The sequence below is a fragment of the Amyelois transitella genome, chromosome 4 (assembly GCF_032362555.1).
Source record: "Amyelois transitella isolate CPQ chromosome 4, ilAmyTran1.1, whole genome shotgun sequence".
Taxonomy (NCBI): Eukaryota; Metazoa; Arthropoda; class Insecta; order Lepidoptera; family Pyralidae; genus Amyelois; species Amyelois transitella.
The window spans coordinates 732,908-760,736 of NC_083507.1; the positions used below are offsets into that span (position 1 = coordinate 732,908).

The following is a 27,829-nucleotide window of genomic DNA, read 5'->3' on the forward strand; positions in this document are numbered from 1 at the left end:
GATATAGACGTGACCATATGTATGTATGTATGTATTTTAATATGGGTGGACCCTTGACAAACGTAAAAGTAAACAAAGGTGACGATGTAACAATATTGTAACAGGTGCGAGAATTATGTCGAGCGGGGCATTGACACTGCGAAAAATAAGTCATATGTGTACATACATACATACATACATACATACATACGTAAAATCACGCCTTTTTCCCGGAGGGTTAGGCAGAGACTACATCTTTCCATTTGCCACGATCTCTGCATTCTTCGTTCGCTTCATCCGCATTCATTACAGGGATGGGACAACTTATTGTCCATATCAGTTGGTCCACGAGGAAATCTTTTTGGAAAAAAAAAGAATTTAATTTAATTTTAAAACATTGCGAAAAATATACTATTTTAATTATTAAGGTTATTATGACTGATATTTGTAATAATGATGAACAAGCAAGTCATTTCTCTAATCTTAGTGCATTTCTGTTAGCACGTTAACTTCGTTAACTCTAAAAACAGTAAGTGAAAACATTACGCGATGTGATTAGCTCCAAACCCCTTATTGATAGTGATCTTTAGTCGGCTTTTACTAACTACTACAACTAAAGAGACGCTTTGGAAACGGCAGTAAACTATGTTTTAGGTAATTTATTTTACGACAACCGATGTTGTGATGTGACCATTATTAAGTGATATTGAAGTGTCCCAAATCTAATTAAGCTGAAGAGTTTGTTTGTTTGATTGAACGCGCTAATCTCAGGAACTATTGGTTCGAATTTAAAAATTATTTTTGTGTTGAATAGACCATTTATCGAGGAAGGCCTTAGGCTATATTACATTACGCTGCAACTATAAGGAGCGAAGAAATAATGGAGAATGTGAAAAAAAACGGGGAAAGTTGTTCACCCTTGAGGGTTTCAATGATGCCCAAAATGCGGGCACAGCTAGTAATGAATAAAAGTTTTGAATTTTGATGGAATGGTTCTATTCCAGTCTGTGAGATAATACATTTTATACAGTTTGAAGATCATAAAGACAAGTATACCTCATTCTGAACCGTTATTGTATAGGAAATTGTGGGAAGAATCGTTCGGAGTTGGTATCAGTATTAGAGTGATGATCATTGTAGCGTTAGAAGGAAACGGACCAAGATGGCCGCAAATTGTCACCTGAGGGTAATGCCTGACCATTTCTGAACTATTCTTTATACACTTTTCATTACATAATTTCTATTTCTCTTTAGTTACTTTGTCTGTTTACATACATACATAGAATCATATGGTCACGTCTATATCCTTTGCGGGGTCGACAGAGCCAACAGTCTTGAAAATACTGAATGACCACGTTCAGCTATTTGGCTTAATGATGGAATGGAGATTTAAATAGTGACAGGTTGCTAGCCAATCGCCTAGAAAAGAATCCCAAGTTTGTAAGCCTGTCCCTTAGTCGCCTTTTACGACATCCATGGGAAAGAGATGGAGTGGTCCTATTCTTTTTTGTATTGGTGCCGGGAACCACACGGCACATTCTAACATCCGTGCCAAGATTTCTATAACCCTACCCTCTCGTTCCATTCTACGCAAACTATAAGTTGTAACTTTCTTTCAATTACCATAACACAAGGAAACACTTACTGTCCAGTCTATACTCCATGTACTTACAAAGGATAATTTTGGAAATTTCTGGATTAAATATACGTATTTTAGTCATATCATTTAAACTTGGGATTCTTTTCGGCGATGGGCTAACAACCTGTCACTACTATTTGAATCTCGATTCTATCTTAAAGCCAAACAGCTGAACGCGGCCTATCAGTCTTTTCACGACTGTTGGCTCTCTCTACCCCGCAAGGGATATAGACGTGATTATATGTATGTATAGATGTTAGAAAGCTTATGGTGAAATCCCTTGTTCCAGATCTAGCGCCAGTTCGGAAACAGAAGGTGGCAAGGAATGTATTGACCCGAATAGAGGCTGCTACCGGCCCCCTCGCAGCGCTGAAAGAGTGTGTGGATAGCAGGCTCAGGTTGAAGGTACGTGGGTCAATACTTGTCTGGTTCTGGTCTATAGTTGTTCAGGAGCTGGTGAAGAATGTTTTAACGTCGATAGACGCCATCACTAGTCCTCATGTAGCGCTCAGGGAGTGTGTTGATTTGATAGCAGGCTCAGGTTAAAGGTACGTGTGTCAATATTGGTCTGGTTTTGGTCTAGAGTTGTTAAGGAGCTGGTGGAGAATGTATTAACGTGGGTAGACGCTATCATTAGTCCCCTTGCAGCGCTCAGGGAGTGTGTTGATTTGATAGCAGGCTCAGGTTAAAGGTACATGTGTCAATACTGGTCTGATTTTAATCTAGTGCCGTGTGGTTCCCGGCACCAATGGAAAAAGAATAGGAAAACTCCATCTCTTCCCCATGGACGTCGTAAAAGGCGACTAAGGGATAGGCTTATATACTTGGGATTCATCTTTCAGGCGACGGGCTAGCAACCTGTCACTATTTGAATATCAATTTATTCATTAACCCTAACTGCTGAACGTGGCTTGTCAGTCTTTCAATACTTTTGACTCTGTCCACCCCGCAAAGGATATAAACGTGATAATATGTATGTGTTTCTCCGATAGTGACAGAGTTTCTACTAATCTGCAATGGCTGACTAAGAAACATTACCCGACCGACCTAAAAAGGCAGCGTTAAGTTCGCGCCATGACGAGTCATGCAACCCTGCATCCTATGCAGCGTTGGCACTCGTCCAATCCGGAACATGTCTTTGATGCCCGACGCAACCCGAAATAGTAACAAAGAGCTTTCTACTTGGGTGAAAATCCCGAGTTATAACCGGAATGTAGGTTGATGGTTTTCCGCGAGGAGTGCGTTTGGCGTTCTTTGTGCAGAGTAGATTTAATACGGAGACTAAGCTTTTATGAAACACTTGCGTAATTAATTTTTCGACTTGCTACTACTGTTTTATAATTTGTTTATTGCCGTTAGCTTTCTAGTTTTCTTTCGCATCAAAATAAGGAGATTATATTACGGTTCTATTATTACATTTTAATTTTGTTCTGCTTTATGTATTGGAGTTACGTTGTCTAGTTAAAGTATATTTGAACTGGCTTTCTTATTAAGCTTTGAGCACTGGATTATTGCCCTCATTATAAAATGATTTTCAGTGTTTGCACCTTGTTTATTCCACAAACGTTTGTAACATACTTACATATTACCACGTCCATATCCCTTACGGAGTAGACAGAGCGAGCAGTCTTGAAAAGACTGATAGGTCACGTTCGCGGCTTTACAATGGAATTGAATGGAAATGTAATATAAACTTGTGTGAACGATTCTTTTTTTCAATTAAATGTTATATTTAAACGGGCCACATATAACACGACGTGAAAGAGGGAAATATAATTTGGTACTTTATATTAAAAGAGCTTAGTCTCTATGCTTGTAACCGCCGAGCTTGTATGAAGAGAGTTATGAATGTGGACGAAGCGAAAGAAGTATGCAGAGATCGTGGCAAGTGGAAAGAGGTAGTCTCTGCCTACCCCTCCGGGAAAGAGGCGTGATTTTATGTATGTATGTATGTATGTAGTCTCTATGATTGTATCTACTCTGTTTTTGGCGTTCGTCGTAAAAGCAAAAATTCTTGGCTATTTTGTTTATGGTTCATACATCGTGCATAGAAGATATAATAAAGGCTATTAGTTTTATATACATACATATGTATGTATCGTTTAGATAGCGGATGAGGAAATTTTGCTGTTAAACTTTAAACAAAAAAAAAAAAAAAAAAAAAATTACTAGTGCATGTTCTGGCATTAATTTAAAAATACACATACAGCTACGTCTTTATTCCAAATAGGATGAACGAAGCCTTGTTAAAAATACAGATGATCTTCGACTAAGGGATAGGCTTACAAACTTGGGATCCTTTTTAGGCGATAGGCTAGCAACCTGTCACTATTTGAATCTCAATTCAATTCTCATTCAATCACTAAGCCAAATAGCTGAACGTGGCCATTCAGTCTTTGCATGACTATTGGTTCTGTCTACCCCGCAAAGGATATAGAGGTGACCGTATGTATGTATGATCTTCAACATTTTGTTAGTTTAGTTAGTCTCCAGGTCACCGACATGACAGAACGCAGAATTAGCTAAATATTAATAAAGAATACCGTATTGGTGCCGTGCGGTTCTCGGCACCAGATAATAAAGAATAGGGCCACTCCATCATCCCCGTGGATGTTGTAAAAGGCGACTAAGGGATAGGCTTGGAATTCTTTTTTTTAGGCGATGGGCTAGCCACCTGTCACTATTTGAATCTCAATTCTATCATTAAGCAATCAAATAGCTGAACGTAGCCTATCAGTCTTTTCAAGACTGTTGGCTCTGTCTACCCCAGAAGGAATATAGACGTGACCATATGTATGTATGTATGAATACAATAAAGTACACCTTTTGCATCCTCACCGCTGTGGAGAGGAGCCCGGGGTATGCCTTAGACCATCAGTTCCATTCATATCGCACTAGCGAATAGACGCTTGCTTGTAAAAGTTCAGTGGTTCTCAACCTGGTTAATTCAGTTTAATTCAGTTTAATTTTATATTATTTTTTGACACGATGTTTTGCTGTGCAAGTTGTGGTGGAAAGCATACCGAAGGTGTAATTTGTAGTGCCTGTAAACAGCACTTCGACTTCCAGTGCTCCGGTATTACGGAAGCGGGCTACAGGAAGCTCGGAGATAGAAAAAATACGTGGCGCTGCCCTAAGTGCAAATCGGGTGCGGTTTCGCCTCAACCCAATCAGATGGATAGGATGCAAGATCAGCTTGAAAAAATCATGTCTCAGCTCACTCCCTTGGCTTCACTTGTTGAGGATGTGAAAACTATAAAAAATGAAATTGGTGGTCTTAAGGACTCCTTGGAAATGGCACACGATCAAATAAAGAGCTTTGTTGATAAAGTTAATTCTCTTGAAATTAAGATCGATGAAGTGCAAAAGGTAGCAGATGAGGTCCCAGTTTTAAAGGCTGAAATCCAAAGATTAAATCAAGAGCTAGGAGTAAGGGATCAATGGGCCAGATCAAATAATGTAGAAATCCGAGGGATACCACTAAAGAATAGCGAAAATCTTTATGAGATCGTACAAAAAGTTGCCACGTTATGTAATTATCCTATAAAGAACGACGATATCAATTACATTGCACGAATACCTACCAGGAATTCTGCATCCGAAAAGCCGATTGTGATGGCACTCAATAATCGCTATAAGAAGGAGGCATTTGTGGCTTCGGCTAGGAAATGCAATGAGCTTAATTTGATAAATTTAGGATATTCTACAGCTGGCAATTTCTACGTCAATGACCATTTGACATTATCAAACAAGGAACTCTTGAGAAAGGCGAGATCAACCGCCAAAGAAAAAAATTTTCAATATGTTTGGGTCAAACACTGCAAAATCATGGTCAGAAAATCAGATACTTCGCCAATCATATTCATAAAAAACGACAAAGATTTACTGAAAATAAAATAATGTTAAAGTTTTTATTTTGGTATCTTAGAATATTGTTTAAGTGTAAAAACAGTTTGAGAACCTCGGTCAATACTGCATTCTTTTGTTTACTTGAGTTGGTTAGAATAAAAGGTGGCATCGGCCAGCGTGATAATGGCGTAAGTATTTACGCTTGCATAGGAGTGTACGCGCTACTGTTATGTGTTATTTGTATTGTTCGGGTCATTATTGCTTGTACTCGTACACGGATTGGTGAGCAGTTGTTATCGCATATGCAAATTGTATTTTTATTACTCATCTACCTTAGTAACTACGTTCTGATTCTTATCTATTTATCTATTGGCATGGACATGAAAAAGTATTATGGGTATAGTTTATTGATTGTTAATGTTATTTTTGTTTGTATACCATTCACGATCTTCTTGGATCTATACATAAAATATAACAAAATAGAAATATTGCTAATATGTTTTAGATTAGATGTAAAAAAACAAAGTTCGTCAAGTTATTTCCATGACTGGTCATTATTTTTTATTTGTTTACTTAGTATCGCTTTAGTTATTGTACTTCGTTTACATCTGTGGATAAGTTAAGTGTTTACTATCAAAATACCCAAGGACTACGAACCAAGACACATGATTTTAAGCGTAATTTATTGATGAACCATTATGATATTATTTCGTTGACTGAGTCATGGTTGCCAGACAGTATAAGTGATAATGAACTCTTTGATGATAGATATATAGTATGGCGTAGGGATAGGGATTACTCGCGTACTGGAGAAAAGATGGGAGGCGGGGTTCTTTTGGCCGTGCGTCGCGATATTACATCAGTGGGTCGCCCCGAATGGAGTTCGTCAGCTGAGGACGTTTGGGTCACTGTAACCCAAAGATTTAGTGATCGACAACAAAAAAGGATCCATTTTTGTACTATTTATTTATGCAGCGAAAATCAGGGTTATTCATTCAACTCTCAACTTCAGAATTTTACTGATAAATTATCTGATGTAGTGAATGCTTATCCAGATGATTACTTTGTAATATTAGGTGACTTTAATCTTAGTAACGTAGACTGGTACCTGAATGATGGACAGCTGCAACCTTCTGGTATATCCGGCGAAAATCAGATCTATTTTTTCGATACCATCGCGGCGTGTAATTTATCGCAGTTTAATAGTATACGTAATATTAGTAAAAATCGTATTCTTGATTTAATATTCTGTAATTCCGAATTATCGGTGACTGGTTGTGATGACCCGTTAGTTCCGGAAAATGTTCATCACAAATCTCTGAACATTACTCTAAACTTTGCCGTTACTCAGTCTCTGGAAGTCAATTCAAGGCTCAAATATTTTTTTGAGTCTGGCGATTATGACAAAATTATTTCATTTTTAAATCAGATTGACTGGGTAACTACCTTAAATGATACTAGTTTAGAGGAGGCTGTTACCTATTTTTATCAATGTTTGTACGATGCCAGGGATAAGTTTATACCTCATAAAATCATTAACCCTACTTCTTTTCCTCCATGGTATAATGCTTCTTTAAAAAAGGTACTTAAAGAAAAATATAAATTTTTAAAAAAATTTCGCAAATACCACAATTTAGAGGACTATGAGACATTTGCACTGCTTCGCCAAAGAGCTAAATCACTCGAAAAACAGTGTTACACTGAATATATTAAAAATATGGAAGCTGATATATGTGACAACCCCAAACGTTTCTGGTCGTTCGTCAAGTCTAATAAAAAGGGAACTAATTTTTTACCTGCTACTTTAACTTACAACGGTCTCTCTGCCCAATCTGGTGAAGACGTTTGTAATCTATTTGCTGCATATTTCCAGTCAACTTTCTCTTCTAGTAATGATTCGGTTACCATTGGTAACATGCCAGATGATAATTATACTCAATCTATAGGAGACATTGAGATTAATCCTGAACAAGTTTATGAGCTGTTAAAATCTACTGATTTAAATAAAGGTGCTGGACCGGATGATATTGCACCATTGTTTATTGTTAAATGTGCCTCAGCTTTATGCGAGCCTCTAAGTATATTATTTAAGCGATCCGTTCAAGAAGGTATTGTTCCTAAAATATGGAAGTCCGCGTTTATAACCCCCGTTCATAAAAAAGGCAGTAAAGCTGAGGTCATCAATTATAGACCAGTCTCCAAATTATGTATTTTTGCAAAAATTTTAGAACGAATTGTCAGCACTCAAGTTTATAGTGCCCTTTCTAATGACTTTATTGAACAACAACATGGTTTTATAAAGAACCGTTCTACTGTCTCTAACTTAATCTCTTTTATTGATTTTGCTACTGAAAATATGGAATCTGGAGGGCAAGTTGATGCTGTCTTTACTGACTACAGCAAAGCATTCGACCGCATTGATCACTCTATTCTTTTAGCAAAGTTAGTTTCGTCGGGTATTCATGGAAACTTATTTAGATGGTTCTCGTCCTACATAGAAAATAGGTCTCAGGCTGTAGCAGTGAATGGATATTCCTCAAGGTCTGCCTTGGTCCCCTCAGGTGTGCCTCAGGGATCCATACTAGGGCCATTACTATTTAATATCTTTATTAATGACATTCACTCATGTTTTGTTCATTCACAAATTTTATTATATGCCGATGATATGAAGATATTTAAAAAGATTTCCAATATTGAAGATTGTTATCTACTTCAACAAGATTTAAATAGAGTGGCTGAATATTGCAAAAGCAATAGACTAGATCTTAACATATCTAAGTGTAATGTTATTACTTTTACTCGGAAAAATGAGCCTGTGAAATTTAAATATGAGTTGGATGGCCATGAGATAAGTCGTGTTGACAATGTTAAGGACTTGGGCGTAATACACGACTCTAAACTTACTTATGAGATGCACATTGATCACATTGTTAATAGAGCTAATAAATTGCTTGGTTTTATTATTCGTTCTAGCTCACAATTCTCTAACATAAAACTTGTTAAAATTTTGTATTGCTCGTATGTACGTAGTGTTTTGGAGTACTGCTCAAATGTTTGGAATCCACAATATGATGTATATGTCAATAGATTGGAGTCTATACAACGCAGATTACTCAGACATTTGCAATTTAAGTGTAAAACCTATGTATCAGGATATGATAAGAGATGCAAAAAGTTCCATTTTCTACCTTTGAACGTACGACGGGAAGTTGCAGACATAACCCAACTTGTGAAAATTGCTCAGTCTAAAGTTGATTCTCCCCATCTTCTTTCGAAAATTAATATTAGAGTCCCTAATAGAAATTTGCGCCAACCTATTATTCTTTCCACTCCACGCTGTGCCACTAAATATAGAAAAAACTCTTTTTTTCTCCGAGCTTCTCTTGCTTTCAATAAAATTAAAATTAATTTTGATTTGGATTTAGATTTGTTCTTTTCCAATACTAATAAATTCAAAAATTCATTATGTAAAAGCTGGTTTGACCGAGTTTCCGAACATAGTTAGTTTTATAAATTATAGTATAAAAACATCACAGTATTGTACTGGTAGGTATAAACATAAGACATATTTTCAAGCAAGCATTTAAGAGTAATATGCGAAAACTGTATAACTGTGTTTAAGTTAATTTAATATTTTAGTAATTTACATTAATTTTACTGTAAGTTTTCCTGTTAAAATAAAATAAAATAAAAATTCTGAATTGGGTGAGTCAGGTTTTTACACGAAACAACTCCCATCTGACCTCCGCAACTTTTGCAGGGGAACCTGACCTGTATTGAATATGTCATGGTTACACATTAGGGTGGGTCGAAAATTATTTTTTTCAAAATTCGATTTGTAATAGTGCGGAAAACATGACCTGGGTAGCGACTTAAAAACGTGTATATTTATTTTTTATTTTTATCAACATTAATTACCCGCGCATGACGTTTGAAAATTCGGAAAAATTGTTAAAATCGTATTTATTGTTTCAGAGTTTATTGTATAAACTACATGGCGTAAAATGATATTACATTATTATACTCAGAGATAAACGTAATACAAATAATAATCAAACCAAAATATTAGAATAATCGTGCGTATAGTGCGGGGGAAGGAGTGGGGAAAGGGGGCGTAAACTGTCGATCACGCGTCATTGTCTCAGTGCGCCTAATTAGTTCCGGGTGAAAGGTCGCGCGCATTTATATTTTTTTTCGCTATTTTAAGTCGTTTTTGTTAGCTTCTAGACGTAGTGCATCATGGAGATTTCAAATAACACCCGAAAATCCACAAGTTGTCCCATTTTTGGTGCTCTGGAAGAAATTAACGAAAATCAACTACCCACTTACAAACAAGTTATGAAATATTACAATTTAGTAAGACATCAGCTTAAACTTGGGAACAATTCAAAAAAAGAGCCATCCATTAATGAGATATCTGAAATAGTGTCATCTAAAGTTGAATATTTGTGGAGAAAAGCGTCTATTCCTACTGTGTCCCATAATCGTGTGATGCAATTGATTAAAAGTTACCACGCAAAGTGTAAAAATTTATTAAAATCTTTGAAGCGTTTATCAGAAGAAAAGATTCAAGATTTTCATAGAAATTCGGAAAGACTGTTTGATTTGAGTTCATGTAAGTGTAAAGATTTAGAGTTATGTAAATGTTCTAAAAACCAAAAGATTCCTAAGGAGGAACGAGCTTTTTTAATAGATCAGAGAACAGAGAGAAAAATGATTATGGGAACTGTTGATTTATTGACAAGTAAGAGGAAAAGTAAACTAAGTGATAGAAAAATTAAGCTTAAATCCTATTACGATTCTAGCGTTTGTGAACCAGGCCCCTCTCACGAAAATCCTAATACCTCAGTAACGTCTGAAAGTAGCGATGAAGATCAAACTTTGCCCTCAAGTTCATCAAAAACAGTATCGAAAAAACGTAAAATATCATCTCTGAAGAATTTGTCAACAATGTGTGACCGATACGGTATATCGGACAGAGCAGCTGCTGCTGTCGCTTCTGCTGTTTTACAAGATATGAGATTGAGCATCGACAACGAAGTAATCGATAAGTCGAAATTGCGACGAGCGAGACAAAAATTACGAAAAGAAACCTTATCTCAAGGTCAACTAGATACTATTCCTGCCTTATTTTTTGATGGAAGAAAAGATAAGACCATGAAAATCGTTATGAAAGGGGACAAAAAATACCGCTTAACATCCGTGGAAGAACATATTTCAATAATTAAAGAACCAGGATCAGTTTATGTCGGATATGCCGTTCCCAGCCATGGAACTGCAAAAGGGTTGGAGTCAGCTATATTTCAGACAGTAACAGGTCAAATGAATATGTCTCTAGAGGATACTCTAGCTATAGGTTGTGATGGGACGGTTACCAATACGGGCAAATACGGCGGAGTCATACGGCTTTTAGAAAAGCGTTTACACCGACCACTTCAATGGATCATATGCCTTTTACACTTCAATGAACTGCCCTTAAGACATTTATTTGCAAAACTTGATGGCACCACAACAGGACCTAATACTTATTCAGGTACTATCGGCAAGTTATTAGATGATTGTGAGAAGCGCTCGGTTGTCATGTTTGAAAAGATAGAAGGTATGTTACCAAACATTTCAAATGTAAAAGACCTCAGTTCTGATCAACGTTACCTTTATGATATCACATCTGCCGTCATAAGTGGTGAGTTCTCTCCTGATTTGTCTAATCGCTCTCCGGGAAAAATGTCGCATGCCAGGTGGCTAACAAAGGCCAACAGGATTTTGCGCTTATATGTGTCTACTGAGATACCTACAAACGAACTGAAACAACTCGCTACTTTTGTAGTTAAAGTATATGCCCCTATTTGGTTTGAAATCAAATTAAATCCGACATGTAAAGATGGAGCAAGGCACTTTTGGAAGTTGGTATTTTATTCTCGATATCTTCCGCAAGAATTGAAGAGTGTTGTTGATCCTGTAATAAAGCGAAATGCTTTTTTTGCGCACCCAGAGAACTTGCTCTTGTCTATGTTATCTGATGAACAAAAACATGTGAGAGAACTTGCCGCTAGACGCATTTTAAAAGCAAGGAAACCATCTGAATCCCTTCAGCTTCGAGTCTTTGAAGTGCCTAAGATAAATTTAAACGCTTCGTCTTACATCGATTTGATAGACTGGCAGCAATCTTACTCGCAACCACCTATATTGACGAATGTTCCCGATGAGACTCTTCATTCCCTAGTTGAGTCAGGTGGTGATGATGAAGTCCTTTTTCTGCGGCTACCATGTCATACTCAAGCTGTGGAGCGGGCAGTAAAAACAGTAACAGAGGCATCTATGCAGCTTTGCCACAAAACAGCACGAGAAGCTTTAATTAAGAATAAAATTATTTCACGAAAGCTTATGCCTAAGTTCGAAAGTAAGAAAGATTTTAACGTGATTTGAAGATGCTTTATTTTTATTTTGTCTTATTATTTCTTTATTTTTCTTTCTTAATAATAAAATTTAGTCCAAAAGTACTTTATTTTATTAGTTTATGTAGTTATTTTTCCTATGTGCCACTACAAATAGATTTTCAAATAATTCACAAAAAAATCAAAAATTTCAGTTTTTTAAACTCAATGCGCGGGTAGAAGGGGTTGAACTAGATAATTTTTTTTTCGTTGTTTTTTCACATATGGATGTGGGTCACGTTTTTTTTACTATTACAAAACGTATTGGACAATTTTATTTTTTTCCATACAAAAGCGACCCACCCTATTACACATACAGTTGCCTGAATGTGCAGGTTTCCTCATGATGTTTCACTCACCATAAGGGTATAGGTTAATATTGTGCATAATTTCGAAAACAGTCATTGGTACATGGCCGAGGCGGGATTCGAACCGGTGCCTTTCTGCGCATCACGCATTTTTACCCAAGCATCTTACCGATTCACCATCGACGCTCAAAGAAAAAAGTACACTTATGTACAGCCAACTAATATGACCCCTGTTCATACAGACAAAAAATCATAGGTGGGTCAAGTTTTTCTGCAGTTGACTGTACCACTTATTTTTTTTAATGTGCCGTTTTTTCTATCGTTAAATTCAGTGTGTCGTGTAGTCAAGTCGTGATTGTCTAGGCTCAGATATGTCAGACGTTGACTCATGAAAATGTGTCGGACGGAAGAGCCTTGGTCGTCGCCAGGCGCCTGCGCACGCGCATCGGTGTCTATTAATATGGCGCGGTGCAGTTTGTTTGGTACAGTACTGTTTATAGAACAATATTCATACTAATTTACGAATTGGCAGTACTTGTAATTACTATTACAAGATGTAATCGTGTTCTTGTTAGATATATAATTTTTTTGGTTTGTTTTTTTCTTATGTGACTCTTAAATAGGTAAACATTTCATCATAAGGCAGAGAAGTTCAGGAAAATAACGTGCAATTTAAATAGAGAGCATTGAAATTTTATTGGTAGAGTCTAAAATTATAAAGTTTTACACACACATACATATAGTCATGTCTAATATGCCTTGCTGGGTAAACAGAGCCAACAGTCCTGAAGAGACTGACAGGCCACGATAAGCTGTTTGGAGTGATGTTATATAGCCTAAAGCCTTTCTCGATAAATGGTCTATTCAACATAAAAAGAATTTTTCAATTCGAACCAGTAGTTCCTGAGAATAGCGCGTTCGAACAAACAAACAAATAAACTCTCTTCAGCTTTATAATATTAGTATAGATAATGTAAAAATTCCACTACTTGTGTAAACAGTCGTAATTGCAAGCCTCGCTTCCTCGTCTACGGAGCCCTGCGGCGCCCTACGCTTACCTTGAATTTTAATTCGTTTTTTTAAATAACTAATTGTGCTGGTAAAACCGTTTTTTCTAAGCATACTGGCTGAAAATTGCCTATATGAACTTGCGGCGGAGATTCATATAGAGATTTCTTTTTGTAGTGAAATTCAAAAATCGATTTTTTTTTGTAGCTATGTTACGATTGAAAAAAAAACCTAATTGATTGATTTCAAATTTCTCTATGGTTTGCGTTTATTTCATAGAGATTAACATATATATTCTTACTTTTTTCAAGTTAAAAAAGTTAGTTTTCAAGCAAAACCATGCTAAAAAAAGAAATATGATTAAATATTTCATTTAATATTCAGTACTCAATCACTATGAATTACTTCTCAACAAAGGCTCCTTTTCTAAAAGATCCTATCATGGCCGTAAACTTTAAAACTTTCCGTGTTGCCGTTGAATTTTCAAGGCACAAAGGTAATATCGTAAATATAATAAGCCATTAAAAAATTCGCGTGACCATTCAAAGTAAACTCGTAAACAAAGGACTTTTTTGTTTTTCAAAACAATTGAAAAGCATACATACATAAAATCACGCCTTATTCCCGGAGGGGTAGGCAGAGACTACCTACATCTTTCCACGATCTCTGCATACTTTCTTCGCTTCATCCACATTCATTCTTCATGCAAGCACGGCGGTTTCGGGTGCTCTTGACCTGACCCTTTGTCAGGACGTCCTTAATTTGATCAAGATTCATTTGATTGAAAAAGCAAACGATTGATTTTATCAAATAAACTTATGAGCGATATCAATTTTTCAAGACTGTTGGCTCTTTCTACCCCGCAAGGGATATAGACGTGACCATATGTATGTATGTAAACATATGAGCCCTGTATGTCGGTAATGTTTTGGTGATGAGATGAAGGTTGCCGCGCGTTACTCAGCATGCGTGATGCTCGTGCTTGTAGCGTCAGCATAAAAAGAAATAAATGAAATATATATATATAAATTTAAATTAATTTTTTTATTATTATGGGGCATTTCAAACATCACTTGATAATTGTCATATCTTTTGTCATCATAATATTGGTTGACGTCAAATAAATTATTTAAAACTGAGTTTACGGCCGCTTCCAAAGCGTCAGTTCAGTCCAGTAAAAGCGGTAATAAACTGCATCGGAAATTTATTGGTAGAGTTAAATGAATATTTATTTAAAAATATTAAAATTTATATTTAAGTTTGGTGTGGGAAGGCAAAGACGTACGTGCCTTGATCTGATAAGGACATCTTATTTGATCTTAGCCTTGTCTTGCTTTAGTCCCGGTCCCGGTTATGAACCCGAGTAGATAGTGAAATGGTAAAATCTATTCTAATATATTTAAACGAGCAATTCTTGTATATACATAATCAGGATCTCGGAAATGGCTCCAACTATTTTCATGAAAGTTACAGATTAGGGACTTTTGGGCTCAAGGAATTGATCTATCCTAGGTTCGAGAAAAGCACGGTTCCCAAGATATATAAACATTTTAAAAACCGCGTTTTAAGAAACTATATCAGCGCCATCTCTGGTAGACCGAGCAAAGCTCGGTCAACCGGGTACTAATTATTACACAGGATACATTACGGCATATTAACTAATCTTTAGATTTTTAACTGATTTAATTGAACGTTGGCAACTCAAGCCAGTTCAGCTTGAATGATTTGAAACCAATCTATAATAATGTTTTAAAGCAGAAGAGTTTGTTTGTTTGAACGCGCTAATCTCAGGACAGTATTTCCTGTTCGAAATGAAAAATTATTTTTGCGTTGAATAGACCATTTACCGAGGAAGGTTTTAGGCTATACAACATCACGCTGTAACTATAAGGAGCAAAGAAATAATGGAAAATGTGAAAAAGACGGGGAAAATTATTCATCCTTCAATGATGCCCGAAATAACTATTCCACGCGGACGAAGTCGCGGGCACAGCTAGTCTTAACAATATGTTGTATTTTATTTTATATGGAAAACATACAGTCATATTTCTTGTACGAAATCTCATTTAGTTACTTTGGACCATGTACAAGTTTCTTTATATTTAAATTTTTACGCTTTCTCTGCTGTCCGTACAAATTGGCGGGACCTTGTTGTGATGTCAGTTAACTCATGGCCGTTTTCTTTAACGTGTGTGTGTGTGTGTGTGTGTCTGTCTGTGTGTGTGCAAGGGCCTGCTAGGACGAATCGTACGCGTTACTTCCTTGTCTATTTAATCCATTTATCAGTCATTAGCTGTTTTCGGCGCACGCTCGCCTTGGAACGCTCAATAGATAAATGATAGGTTCTCGTTATGGTATTACTTGTATGTACTTTAGCCCTGAACGTTTTGGACTGTTTAGATTGTATTCACCGCCTAATTATAGCTACACGCTTGTTCGTGGACAGGTTTTTTTTCTTTATGTTACTCTGTTGTATGAATTTATCTTATTTAACAAATGAGGTGTCAAGTTGTTCATTTTGTTGTTGGTGTTCTAATCAATCATTTGCGTTAAGTTGGAGACTAATTGAAATGTCGCAACTTGAGTAGGGCGAGGCTTTTAATCTATTAGTATAAATAAGTATTTTTATCATTAATTTTAATTACACATTTGTCACAAAAACAAAATTGAATAGTTTTTTTTAAAAAAAAGCCCACCACGTTTAATGTATTTACATGCAAAAACAAAATCGTTCTTTACTCAAAGTACTAATTTTGGTTAGGACTATTTATTTTTTAAATTCCCTAATTTCGTTTATCCCACCCAAATAAACATACTCATATCAATAACAGTAATTATTCAATTATTTTATTTTACCCACGTACATAATAGAGGTGTTTTAAAAATAACAACGACAACACTAGCAATTATATTATTATATCGAACAGCATGTAAATATCTCGGTACTTAAAGCGGTTCACCCCGAATTGTGTACAACAAGGCCGGCAACATTCGAAGTGGCAGAAGAAAAAAAAAAAACAAAAAAAAATACACCTCGTATATGCGGTAAGCAGTCATCTGTATATAAGTATGTTCCGACGCATACAGATTATAACCAGTAAGTAAAAATTAAAAAAAAAATAAACATTCGATTTAACAGATTTTTTTTATAATTTTTTTTTATGTCCGTTCTTATTTTCTGATTTTATCTGACTATGGTCTCCTTGAATTTATTTAAAGTTGATGATGCTGTTGAATAGATATACATATATTCATATATCATATTCATGTTTAAAACAATTGAGGTAGGTTTCATTTTAATTAGTTTCGATAAAATAAAGAATATCGTTCGTTATTAAATACATCACGCGTTGAGTGCTATTAGATATTTACATACATACATTGTAGTCACGTCTAAATGCCTTGCGGGGTAGACAGAGCCAACAGTCTTGAAAAGACTGATAGGCCACATTCAGCTATAAGATATCTATTTTATGAGTATCACGTTAATTATATCAAAATTTACTCACAGCTAACTAGCTCCAACACTGTCATCCAATAGCCACGATCACCTGTATCGCGCCATACCTGGAAAATGAAAATAAACACATGAAATAACTGTAGAGCATAAAAGTAGAAATTCAATTGCCACTTAGATATTAAAACGATATACTCCTCCAAATAAAAAAATAATAGGGCCACTCCACCTTGATCTTATGGATGTTGTAAAAGGCGTCTAAGAGATAGGCTTATGAACTTGGGATTCTCCTTTAAGGCGATGGGCTAGCAAAGCAACCTGTCACTATTCGAATCTCAATTCTGTCATTAATCCGAACAGCTGAACGTGGTCTATCGTAATCTTTTCAAGATTGTTGCTTTGTTTACCCCGCAAGGGATATAGACGTGATTATATGTATTGTATTATATATATATACATCCAATTTTCCTAAGTTCTCGCTGAACCGCGCGACTGTTTTTTTAAATTTTTAGGATTTTTCTAAAGATATCACATTTCAGTTTACAGACAGATGTTTATTTTTATTTATGGCTCTGTTTTTGAAGTATGATTAAAGGTATCGTAGGTATGATGCATTCGGCCTCGTAAACAGACGCTAGATAGCGCTAGACAAAGACACGGCGAGGTCAGGAGCGTAGCCTTGCGCGGGTGCGCACACGCTTCCGCCTGTCGACGGGTTGCGCGCGGGCGCGAGTGTTCACTCGACGCGCGACCGCCGACCGAGCAACACGTGTCTGACCACGCCTCCCGATTAAAACAAGATTAATTTACTTTAATGATAACAGATAAAGTGCCATGTGGTTCCCGGTACCAATACAAAAAAGAATAGGACCACTCCATTTCTTTCCCATGGATGTCGTAAAAGGCGTCTAAGGGATAGGCTTACAAACTTGGGATTCTTTTTTTAGGCGATGGGCTAGCAACCTGTCACTATTTGAATCTCAATTATATCATTAAGCCAAATAGCTGAACGTGGCAATTCAGTCTTTTCAAGACTGTTGGCTCTGTCTACCCCGAAAGGGATATAGCCGTGACCATATGTATGTGTATGTATAACATGTTTCAGTGCATTCGTTGATAGCGTGCTTGACTTATTTTGTAGAGCACAGGTTATTTTTTTAAGTCGCATTACGTCATGTCATTGACGGATCATGTGTATGACTATGTCGTGTCATATCTCTATCAGCTGTCCTACGTAACATCATATACATATACATAAAATCACGCCTTTTACCCGTAGGAGTAGGCAGAGACTACATCTTTTCACTCGCCACGATCTTTGCATACTTCTTTCGCTTCATCCACAATAATAACTCTCTTCATACAAGTTCGGGCATTTCTTCCTATCAATATAATTTAAAAAAATAATTGCATAGTATTTATTCAATTTTTGAAGCCATTTCAAACTTACTTTTTAATGACGACATTAAATTAAATCATTATAACATACTTAGCGAGTATTTTTATGAGAAGTTATAAGAATACCTACGTACCCGTTATCGTCTAGAATGTACGAAAATAAAGTAATGAGTGTATGGAATAAGCTAGATAAATCTGTGAAGATCGTCGCGATTCGAAATCCGTAGTTCCTGTCCACCCCTGTGAAAAGGAGGCGTGATGGTATGTATGTTTATGACAATATATACAAAAACATTATTGTCAGAACAACTCATTGAAAAGACCTTTATGCGATATATGTCGATAGATGTTATTTAGTAACAAACACGATACTTCCTCAAATGAAATAGATACATAGATAGATATAAATAAATGTGCCGTGGGGCTCCCGGCACCAATACAAAAAAGAATAGGACCACTCCATCTTTTTCCCATGGATGTCATAAAAGGCGACTAAGGTAAAGGCTTACAAACTTGGGATTCTTTTTTAGGCGATGGGCTAGCAACCTGTCACTATTTGAATCTTAATTCTATCATGAAGCCTAATAGCTGAACGTGGCAATTCAGTCTTTTCAAGACTGTTGGGTCTGTCTACCCCGCAAAGGATATAGACGTGGCCATATATGTATATGTATTTAGTAACAAACACGATACTTCCTCAAATGAAATAGAAACTAACTAACTAAACGAACATACAGATTGCTCATACATAATAATCGATGTTGCATCTGCCCACGCGACTTCGCCACCAACAGCCAACGGACAGAGAGTAAATGAGGTTTAACATACATACATATAGTCACGTCTATATCCCTTGCGGGGGGACAGGGCCAACAGTCCTGAAGAGACTGACAGGCCACGTTCAGCTGTTTGGCTTAATGATAGAATTGAGATTCAAATAGTGACAGGTTGCTAGCCCATCGCCTAAAATAAGAATCCCAAGTTATGTATGTATAAAGCGTTAACAGGTAAACAAATTCAAATCTTCAAACTCACTTCATTCGCTTCAATAATATTTATAATTATATTTCCTAAAAGTCAGAACTTTGCAGTCAGTCTTTTCGCTCAGATATTCTACCGTCTAGAATTGCAAGTAATGAATTCACTTTCTATGCTGATTTGCAGAAAAGTGTAGATTTCGCTAGCTATGGAATCTCAATAACCACGTAATTATGCAGTAATCCTTGAGTTTATTTCATTACTCGTTTGTAATTTGTAATGATATCATGTAAAAATGTGTTCGTATCAAGGTACACAAGTTCTAATCCACAATAGTTTTCTTTACTTCTACATCTACCATCCATCCATCCATATAATCACGTTTATATCCCTTATGGGGTAGTCAGCCGGCAGACTTGAAAGACTGACAGGCCACGTTCAACTGTTATGCTTTATGACAGAATTGAGATTCTATATAGCTCTGTTCTTTTGCTATAATAACGTATGTAGTAGATGAAAAAGAACCCTTATAGGATGTCCTAAAAAGCGACTAAGGAATAGGCTTAAAAAATTGGGATTCTTTTTTAGGCGATGGGTTAGCAACCTGTCGCTATTTGAATCTCAATCCTATCATTAAGCCAAACAGCTGAACGTGGCCATTTAGTCTTTTCAAGACTGTTGGCTCTGTCTACCCCGCAAAGGATATAGACGTGACCATATGTATGTATATCTAAAGAAATAACTGCGAACATTTCGCAGCTTGCCAGACGGCCTCGGATGGCGGTATCATCTGTCCATCTTATTCGTATTGGCAATTAGCTAAGAAGTAGATGGCATTATGCAATAAAAAATTAAGCTGTCAGGTTGATTTGTAATGGAAAGCGGTGGGCTGAGAAATACACTAAATTGCGATTACAGCTAAAAGTAAATATGTGATTTATTTCAACATATCAAGAACGGTTAAACGGAAAAATAGGTTTGAAAAAATAATTGCAAACGACTCTGTCAAAAGTGTAGATTTTTGATACCAACCTACATAGATTCTTACAGAACAGTCTCAATAAAAATTAACAACGAATCATTACGCAAATTACGCGAGCGATGGCGTGCGCAGGCGACCTCGCGCCGTTCACGGCCAGCAACGCTTCCTGATCGATGCGCAAGCGCAGCTGATGGCACTTCTGATGATGATGTATCGAGTGCAGATATCGATTAGGTCGCGAATAAGTAAAAATAGACAGAGCTAGCAGACTTGAAAGACTGAAAGGCCCCGTTCTGTTATAGCATGTCCTAAAAGGCGACTAAGGGATAGGTTTATAAACTTGGGATTCTCCTTACAGGCGATGGGCTAGCAACCTGTCACTATTTGAATCTCAATTCTATCATTAAGCCAAATACTTGCCAGCTGATGGCACTTCTGATGATGATATATCGAGTGCAGATATCGATTAGGTCGCGAATGAGCTGGTTCTACTCAGTTACGGTGTCGGTTTATTTGTTTGTAATATCTTTATTGCATAGAAATTTACACAGTAACAAGAAAATAGTACTACATAGTTATAAAAGAAACAAATCACATAGTTATAAAATAACAAATGTCGGTTGTCAACAGCTAACGTTATTTTAAAAGATAAAAAAAATTTAAGTTTAATGGGTAAGGTTTGAATCCTACTGTGACCAATGAGTCTTTTATGCGATGGACATAAGGTCAACCTGTCACTATTTGAATCTCAATTCTATCATTAAGCCAAACAGCTGAACGTGGCCAATCAGTCTTTTCAAGACAGTTGGCTCTGTCTACCCAAGCAAGGGATATAGACGTGATTGTATGTATGTATGGTCTAGTTGATATAATCATCAAGGCACGCGTTATGCAATGATTTTTATCAAACTTTGTGTCAAACAAAAAATGATTTTACACGTAATGTTCACAAAGGTGATGATGATTTAAGAGTTATGATAACGTGAATTGGTCGTGACGTTTTGTCATTTTGTTCTCCTTATGTAATTGTTATATTGAAGGCAGATGTCGTGTGGTTCCCGGCACCAATATTAAAAAAGAATAGGACCACTCCATCTCATTTCCCATTGATGTTGTGTCGGCGACTAAGGGACAGGCTTATAAACTTGGGATTCTTATGTTAGCTAAACGTAGCCTATCAGTCTGTTCAAGACTACCCCGCAAGGGATATAGACGTGACCATATGTATGTATGTTTATTCAGTGCAAGATTAAAGAGTGACAATTGTCAGCAAATCTACATTTTACATAGCACGCGTCACGTTGCATCGCAAGGTCGGGTTGGTGCATAAACATCTTGGTGCACAGGTCAATGTTAGCAAACAATCACTTGTGGATAGTATTTATTGTGTGTGTGTACACTTTTATGTTCATTTTTTAAGATTATTTTTTCATTATAAACATAAGTAATTTTGAAACCAATTTTCTTCAATTCAGTATTAATCCTTATCCAAATAAATATGCTTATTACTTTCGGCTTTTCATGTAGACTAAAATTGCCATTTACAGTATATAAATCAGACGAATAGGTTCTGAGATATAGTCGTTATAAGTAATTTGCAGCGAAACATTTAATACGGCGAACCAGCGTTCTTTCTAATACGCGTGACCGCCTATATATAATGCATTACAATAAACAGCTATAATTAAAATAATAAAGCCGAGAAGGATGTTTGCAAAAATAAATATGATGCCCAAAATAACTATTCCACGCGGACGAAGTCGCGGGCACAGCTATTGCATACATAAAAGCACGCCTCTTTCCCGGAGGGGTAGGCAGAGACTACATCTTTCCACTTGCCACGATCTCTGCATACTTCCTTCGCTTCATCCACATTCATAACTAGAATAGAATAGATTCATTTTCAAAATTGGATACAAGGTGTCACTTGTTGACGTCACAGCACTTAAATCTAATTATAACTATATACGCATCGTTTCCAAAGCGCGCTGAAGAAGCGGTGGAACAAACTGCACTGCAGCATTTTTAAAGGACGTCAATTTAAAAATATGTATAGATCTTTTTAATCTTAATCGTGGACGAATGAATATTGTCTACGTTAAAATAAAAGTGTCGAGGCGCAGGTTCAAATCTTACCGCAGCTATTTCAATATTTTTCTGTTTCACAATAGACCGCGACCTCGCAAAAATCCCGTTAATTCCGATTCCCGCGGGAATGATCACGTCTTTATAAAAATATATATGAAAACATGAAGAAATGCATAATAACAAACATTTGCTTTTTGGATGATATAATAATGTACGGACTTATGGAATCTTCATTAATATTAATATTGCCCGCGAAATTTGCACGATACAATCCTGCGCATGCGTGCATAACAGCAAGGACACGCGGAAGTGATGATGATGCGCAAGATTATTCACGATTTTCTTTGTTAAAACATCTTATAGAACGAGAAATAAAGATCCTAATGTGTGTATGCATAATAAAAATGATAAGTATTTGGTTGATACAAAATCCTAATAATTTTATAGATGCGAAAGTTTGTGAGTATATCAGTTATGTTTGTTACTGTTTCACGCAAAAACTACTAAACCGATTACAATAGAATTTGGTATGTAGGTAGCTGAAGACCCAAAATAACACATAGGCTACTTTTTATCCCGGAGTTCCCGCTGGATTGATTGTTACGTTATGATTGGGTTTCCACGCGGACGAAGTCGCGAGCGGCCTCTAGTACGTTCATAAAAATGATGATTTTTGCAGAGATTTCTTTGTTGGAAGTAGTCGTCGATTGTTCGATCAATAATAATGATTAGTTAAAAAAAACTGAAACCGTTGTATTTGAATTAGTTGATGATTTTAGTGACATTGTTTTTTTTTTTTAATTTAATATCAAACGAGGCAAAGACGGTGAAAAAGGCGCAATCATCGATGTAAAACAAAATATTGTTTGCAGGATTAAGACTAAAGATCGCTTTGTTAAAGGCGAGTTATGATAACATAATTTTATGTGATAAAAACTATAAGCCTGGTGTGTGATTACTTACAAACTGATATATTATGACTAGCTGTGCTCGCGACTTCGTCCGCGTGGAATAGTTATTTCGGGCATCATTGAAGCCCTCAAGGATGAATAATTTTCCCCGTTTTTTCACATATTCCGTTCGTTGCAGCGTGATGTTATATTGCGTAAAGCCTTCCTCGATAAATGGTCTATTCATCGCAAAAAAAATAATTTTCAATTCGAACCGTAGTTAGTAGTAAAAGTAGTTCCTGAGATAAGGGCGTTCAAACAAACAAACAAATAAACTCTTCAGCTTTATAATATTAGTATAGACAATAGCACGCAGTAAAGCAAACCTACGCTTTGTTTACTGCGTGCTATTTATTTTTTAACATATCCAACCATTTTGTTTAACTTCGTGACAGTCACGGAAAATTTTGCGTCATCAGTAGTACTATTAGGGTCATAAAACACATCTCCATTGACCTTTAATCACTGTCTCAGAGCCTTGGCATTAGAATTATCAAGCTTATCAGTATTTGTTGGGTATTTTTTATCGTGCGATAAAGGGCCTGCCCTTGCCGTTGGTATTGGAAGGTCGCTTCGTGGATTCCGCTTGGTTGTTTTTTTAGGATCTTTTCAGATCTTTATGCACCAGTGGTAGTTCCGGCTGTTGTGATTTTTCCTTCCTTATTAGTTTTGGCTGCACAATGCAACGTTTTTTTGTTACGAAGGCTGTCGATTGGAGGTGACAACCTTCGTCGTAACTGTCGGACGAGCTCTCGAAAACTAATTACTGTTGGTTTATCTATGGAATGCCGTGTGGTTCCCGGCACCAATTAAAAAAAAAAGAATAGGACCACTCCATCTCGTTCCCATGGATGTCGCAAAAGGCGACTAAGGGAAAGGCTTATAAACTTGGGATTCTTCTTCTAGGCGATGGTCTAGCAACTTTGATTTGAATCTCAATTCCATTATTAAGCCAAACAGCTGAACGTGGCCTGTCAGTCTTTTCAAGACTGTTCGCTCTGTCTACTCCGTAAGGGGTAATGACGTGATCATATGTATGTATGTATGTATTATTTATGGAATGTAATGTGGGATAAAAATTTGTTGATTTTGGATTGCTGTTTCTTGATCCAAGACTCGTATAATTAAGATAAATTAATAATAATAAAAATAAAGATTAGATAAAGATGCGTTAGGATAAGAGGCACCAGCAAAAATATAGGGAAAAATTATAACATAGGTATACATACATACATATAATCACGTCTATATCCCTTGCAGGGAAGACAGAACCAACGATCTTGAAAAGACGAATAGGCCACGTTCAGCTGTTTAACTTAATGATAGAATTTAGATTCAAACAGTGACAGGTTGCTAGCCCGTCGCCTAAAAGAAGAATCCCAAGTTAATAAAGCCTATCCTTAAGTTGCCTTTTACGACATCCATGGGAACGAGATGGAGTGGTCTTATGTTTTTTTTTCTATTGGTGCCGGAATCCACACGACATCAAATTAAAAACTTTACCTAATACATATGTCATGTTGCGAAGTTACCGCTTCGGTTCTTATGAAGTATTATATGCGTTATGTTTATTATAAAGTCCCAAGACTTAAAAGGTACGGAATACGAGTTTTCAGTTCTTGAATGAAATGCATAAATCCCATTTTATTATTTTAGTATGCATATAGAGAGTTATGAATGTGGATGAAGCGAAGGAAGTATGCCGAGATCGTGGCAAGAGGAAAGACGCAGTCTCTGCCTACCCCTCCGGGAAAAAGGCGTGATTTTATGTATATATGTATGTATGTTATTATTTTTCTGACCTGTCTCTCAAATTGATACATGTTTTATTTAAATTTGATTGTCATTCGCTGTAGAAAAAAATTAAAACCTCCATTATCGTGCTATAAATTTTTACTATTCACATTCCACATAGTTCCAGATAAGCCAAGTATTGTAAAAAGATAATCACTTTTGTGAAACTAACTAAACAAATAAGAATTAATAATTAGTTCTTACGTGCTTGTACGTAGTAGCTCACATTTTTCTCATTGCTTAAGGATCTTGAGAACTCACATATTTAAATCTATACTAATATTATAAAGCGGAAGAGTTTGTTTGTTTGCTTGTTTGTTTGTTTGAACGCGCTTATCTCAGGTACTACTGGTTCGAATTGAAGAATTATTTGGGTTGAATAGATCATTTATCGAGGAAGGCTTTAGGCTATATAACATCACGCTGCAACTATAAGGAGCAAAGAAATAATGGATAATATGGAAAAAAAAAACGGGGTAAATTATTCATTCTTGAGGGCTTCAATGATGCCCAAAATAAGTATTCCACGCGGACGAAGTTGCGGGCACAGCTAGTAAATATATATGAGTTATGCAATACTCTGCAGTTTAATGAGCTCTACCAAATTTTCTGGTGATTAGAATTTTAATACACACCTAATTTGCATTCTAATCTATACATATTATAATAAAACGGTAAAAATATTTTGTCTGTACATTTAGTATTTTGACTGAAACGGATAGAGATTTTTTTACATTTTTTGTCTGTCTGTCTGTCTGTATCTGACTGTATGATCAAGATTCCAACTCGAGATTTACGCGGGCGAAGTCGCGGGCAACAGCTAGTTAAAACTAAATAAGAAAAAGTGCACGAAACCAATCGATTTTCCATTAATATCTGTTACAATTAACGCACTCACGAATTCACCCGTGGACCGTGAACTCGCAAAAAAGATTCACGTGGTTCAGATGAAGGCTGAAATTATTTTTTTTTTTTGTTTCATCAAAGACCGTGAGCAGTTATGGCGGAAGATGCTCAGGTTGTTATCAAACAAACAAACAAAAAAAAGGTAAAAAGAACACTGAAAATATAGAGAATTTGAAAAATTCAATTGAGAATTCTAAAATGTCAGTGTGCCAAGACAAGATAAAGAAAGAAAAAATGTTTTTTTGGTAGGTACATAATAATATATCAAGAACAGGAACCTTAATCTATAACAACTTTAATTTAATTTTAAATTTAATCTTAAACTACTTATTCCTCCTTATTCTTCTCGGACTTATGGCTTGTCTTTTAGTGTTCGTTCTGCTCAGCTTTGGAATAACCTCCCACAAGATACGAGATCTGCTCTGAACCTTAGTTCTTTTAAATCACTTATCAAAAGACTGTATTCTGATGCATCTAACAATTGAGTGAACTTATAAATTTGTAAGTTTATATATATATATATATATATATATATATGTATGATTATCTTTAATTATGTAGAAATTTATTGTTTATTTTACTGCATCTCAATGCTTTTCATGTGCGCTGCCTTTTAATTATGGATTTTCCTTTATATTTTGGTTGACTGGAAGAAATCCCATTGGGGATAAGTCCGCCATTGTACATATTCTTCTAAATTCAATAACTGTTTTGTAATTTGTTTTATTTATTTTTATGTGCAATAATGAGTTTACAAACAAACAAACAACTTTTGTATCAAAATGGCCCCCCCTCAGCATTTGTCGTGGTATATACCACAACGCTGGTCTACCGTGGGCACCAACGTGGAAAATAAAATAAATTAATCGCGATGGAATATAGACGGACGGACAGTCGGTACGGAACCCTTAACACTGAAACTGTACTGAAAGGATGAATTACAAACTTACCAAATACTTTCAAAGCGTTTCAACTGTTTATCAAGTCATCATTATAAATTCAGTGAAAACAATGATTTCTAAAAATATAGATAACTAGAGGCCGCCTGCGACTTCGTCCGCGTGGAATCAACTCCGTGATAAAAAGTTGTTTTTGCCATTGTCCCGTATATATTTATATATAATTATTTATTAATATTACTTCTAAAATTAATTCTAAATTACTGAAGTTTTGTTTAAGAGTGCAATTAAGAATTTTTAAACAATTCATTTCATTATGACACACCATGAGCTCACATCGCTTGTGTCTGACAAAACAGAAACGTGGCTAGCTCGTTCAGTGCTCCAGATTTTAAAACTAAATATAAATAAATATATACGGGACAAATTACACAGATTGAGTTAGCCTCGTAGTAAGTTCGAGACTTGTGTTACGAGATACTAACTCAACGATACTTTATTTTATAATAAATACTTATATAGATAAACATCCAAGACCCAGGCCAATCGGAGAAAGTTCGTTTCTCATTATGCCCTGGCCGGGATTCGAACCCGGGACCTCCGGTGACACAGACAAACGCACTACCGCTGCGCCACAGAGGCCGTTAACTCTCGTTTTTAGATTCGCCCATGGACATCACGCGTTTTCACTAGATTTTTAGTGCGTTTCGCTTGTTTGGTATCATGAAGGTGATCTTCCTACTACGAGTAATATTATAAATGCGAAAGTTTGTGAGTATGTCGGTATAGATGTTTGTTACTCTTTCACGCAATAACTACTGAACCGATTACGATGAAATTTGGTATTAAGGTAGCTGTAGACCCAGAATAACATATAGGCTACTTTTTATCCCGGCACTTTTTATCATGACTCTTGTAAGGGTTGATCAAAACTAGTAAGGGATAAAGGCGTGATTACATGAATGTATTTATGTATTATATTCAAAGATAACTCTATAAATAATTCAGAATAACAATCTCTAATCACAGCAACAGGTTGTTGACGTAACCCAGCATCAGTGTACCGCAGCAGCCGTGGGTGCTATAACACACTTTCATTTTCGGCGGTTCCACGGTCACGGGCACCTGTCGCGCCTATTGTCTATTCTCTTTCTTGATTT

The 27,829-nt window shown here is 36.2% G+C and overlaps 3 protein-coding genes across 3 annotated transcripts in view; 2 read left to right on the forward strand and 1 right to left on the reverse strand.

Annotated features, from left to right (window-relative positions):
* Positions 1 to 27,829, reverse strand: part of LOC106132928 (ecdysone-induced protein 74EF) — a 217,507-nt gene that overhangs the window by 143,689 nt on the left and 45,989 nt on the right. Inside the window, exon 3 of the mRNA XM_013332500.2 lies at positions 16,727 to 16,784. The gene's annotated coding sequence lies outside the window, so the exon portion shown is untranslated. The remainder of the gene's footprint in view (positions 1 to 16,726; positions 16,785 to 27,829) is intronic.
* Positions 1 to 27,829, forward strand: part of LOC106132930 (U7 snRNA-associated Sm-like protein LSm11) — a 55,481-nt gene that overhangs the window by 15,252 nt on the left and 12,400 nt on the right. Inside the window, exon 2 of the mRNA XM_013332502.2 lies at positions 1,908 to 2,023. Coding sequence (XP_013187956.1) covers positions 1,908 to 2,023 — 116 coding nt within the window. The remainder of the gene's footprint in view (positions 1 to 1,907; positions 2,024 to 27,829) is intronic.
* On the forward strand, positions 4,502 to 5,529 carry LOC132904384 (uncharacterized). Its single transcript, XM_060954642.1, has one exon. It carries the CDS (start codon positions 4,607 to 4,609, stop codon positions 5,516 to 5,518), a length of 912 nt encoding a protein of 303 aa, XP_060810625.1. The 5' UTR covers positions 4,502 to 4,606; the 3' UTR covers positions 5,519 to 5,529.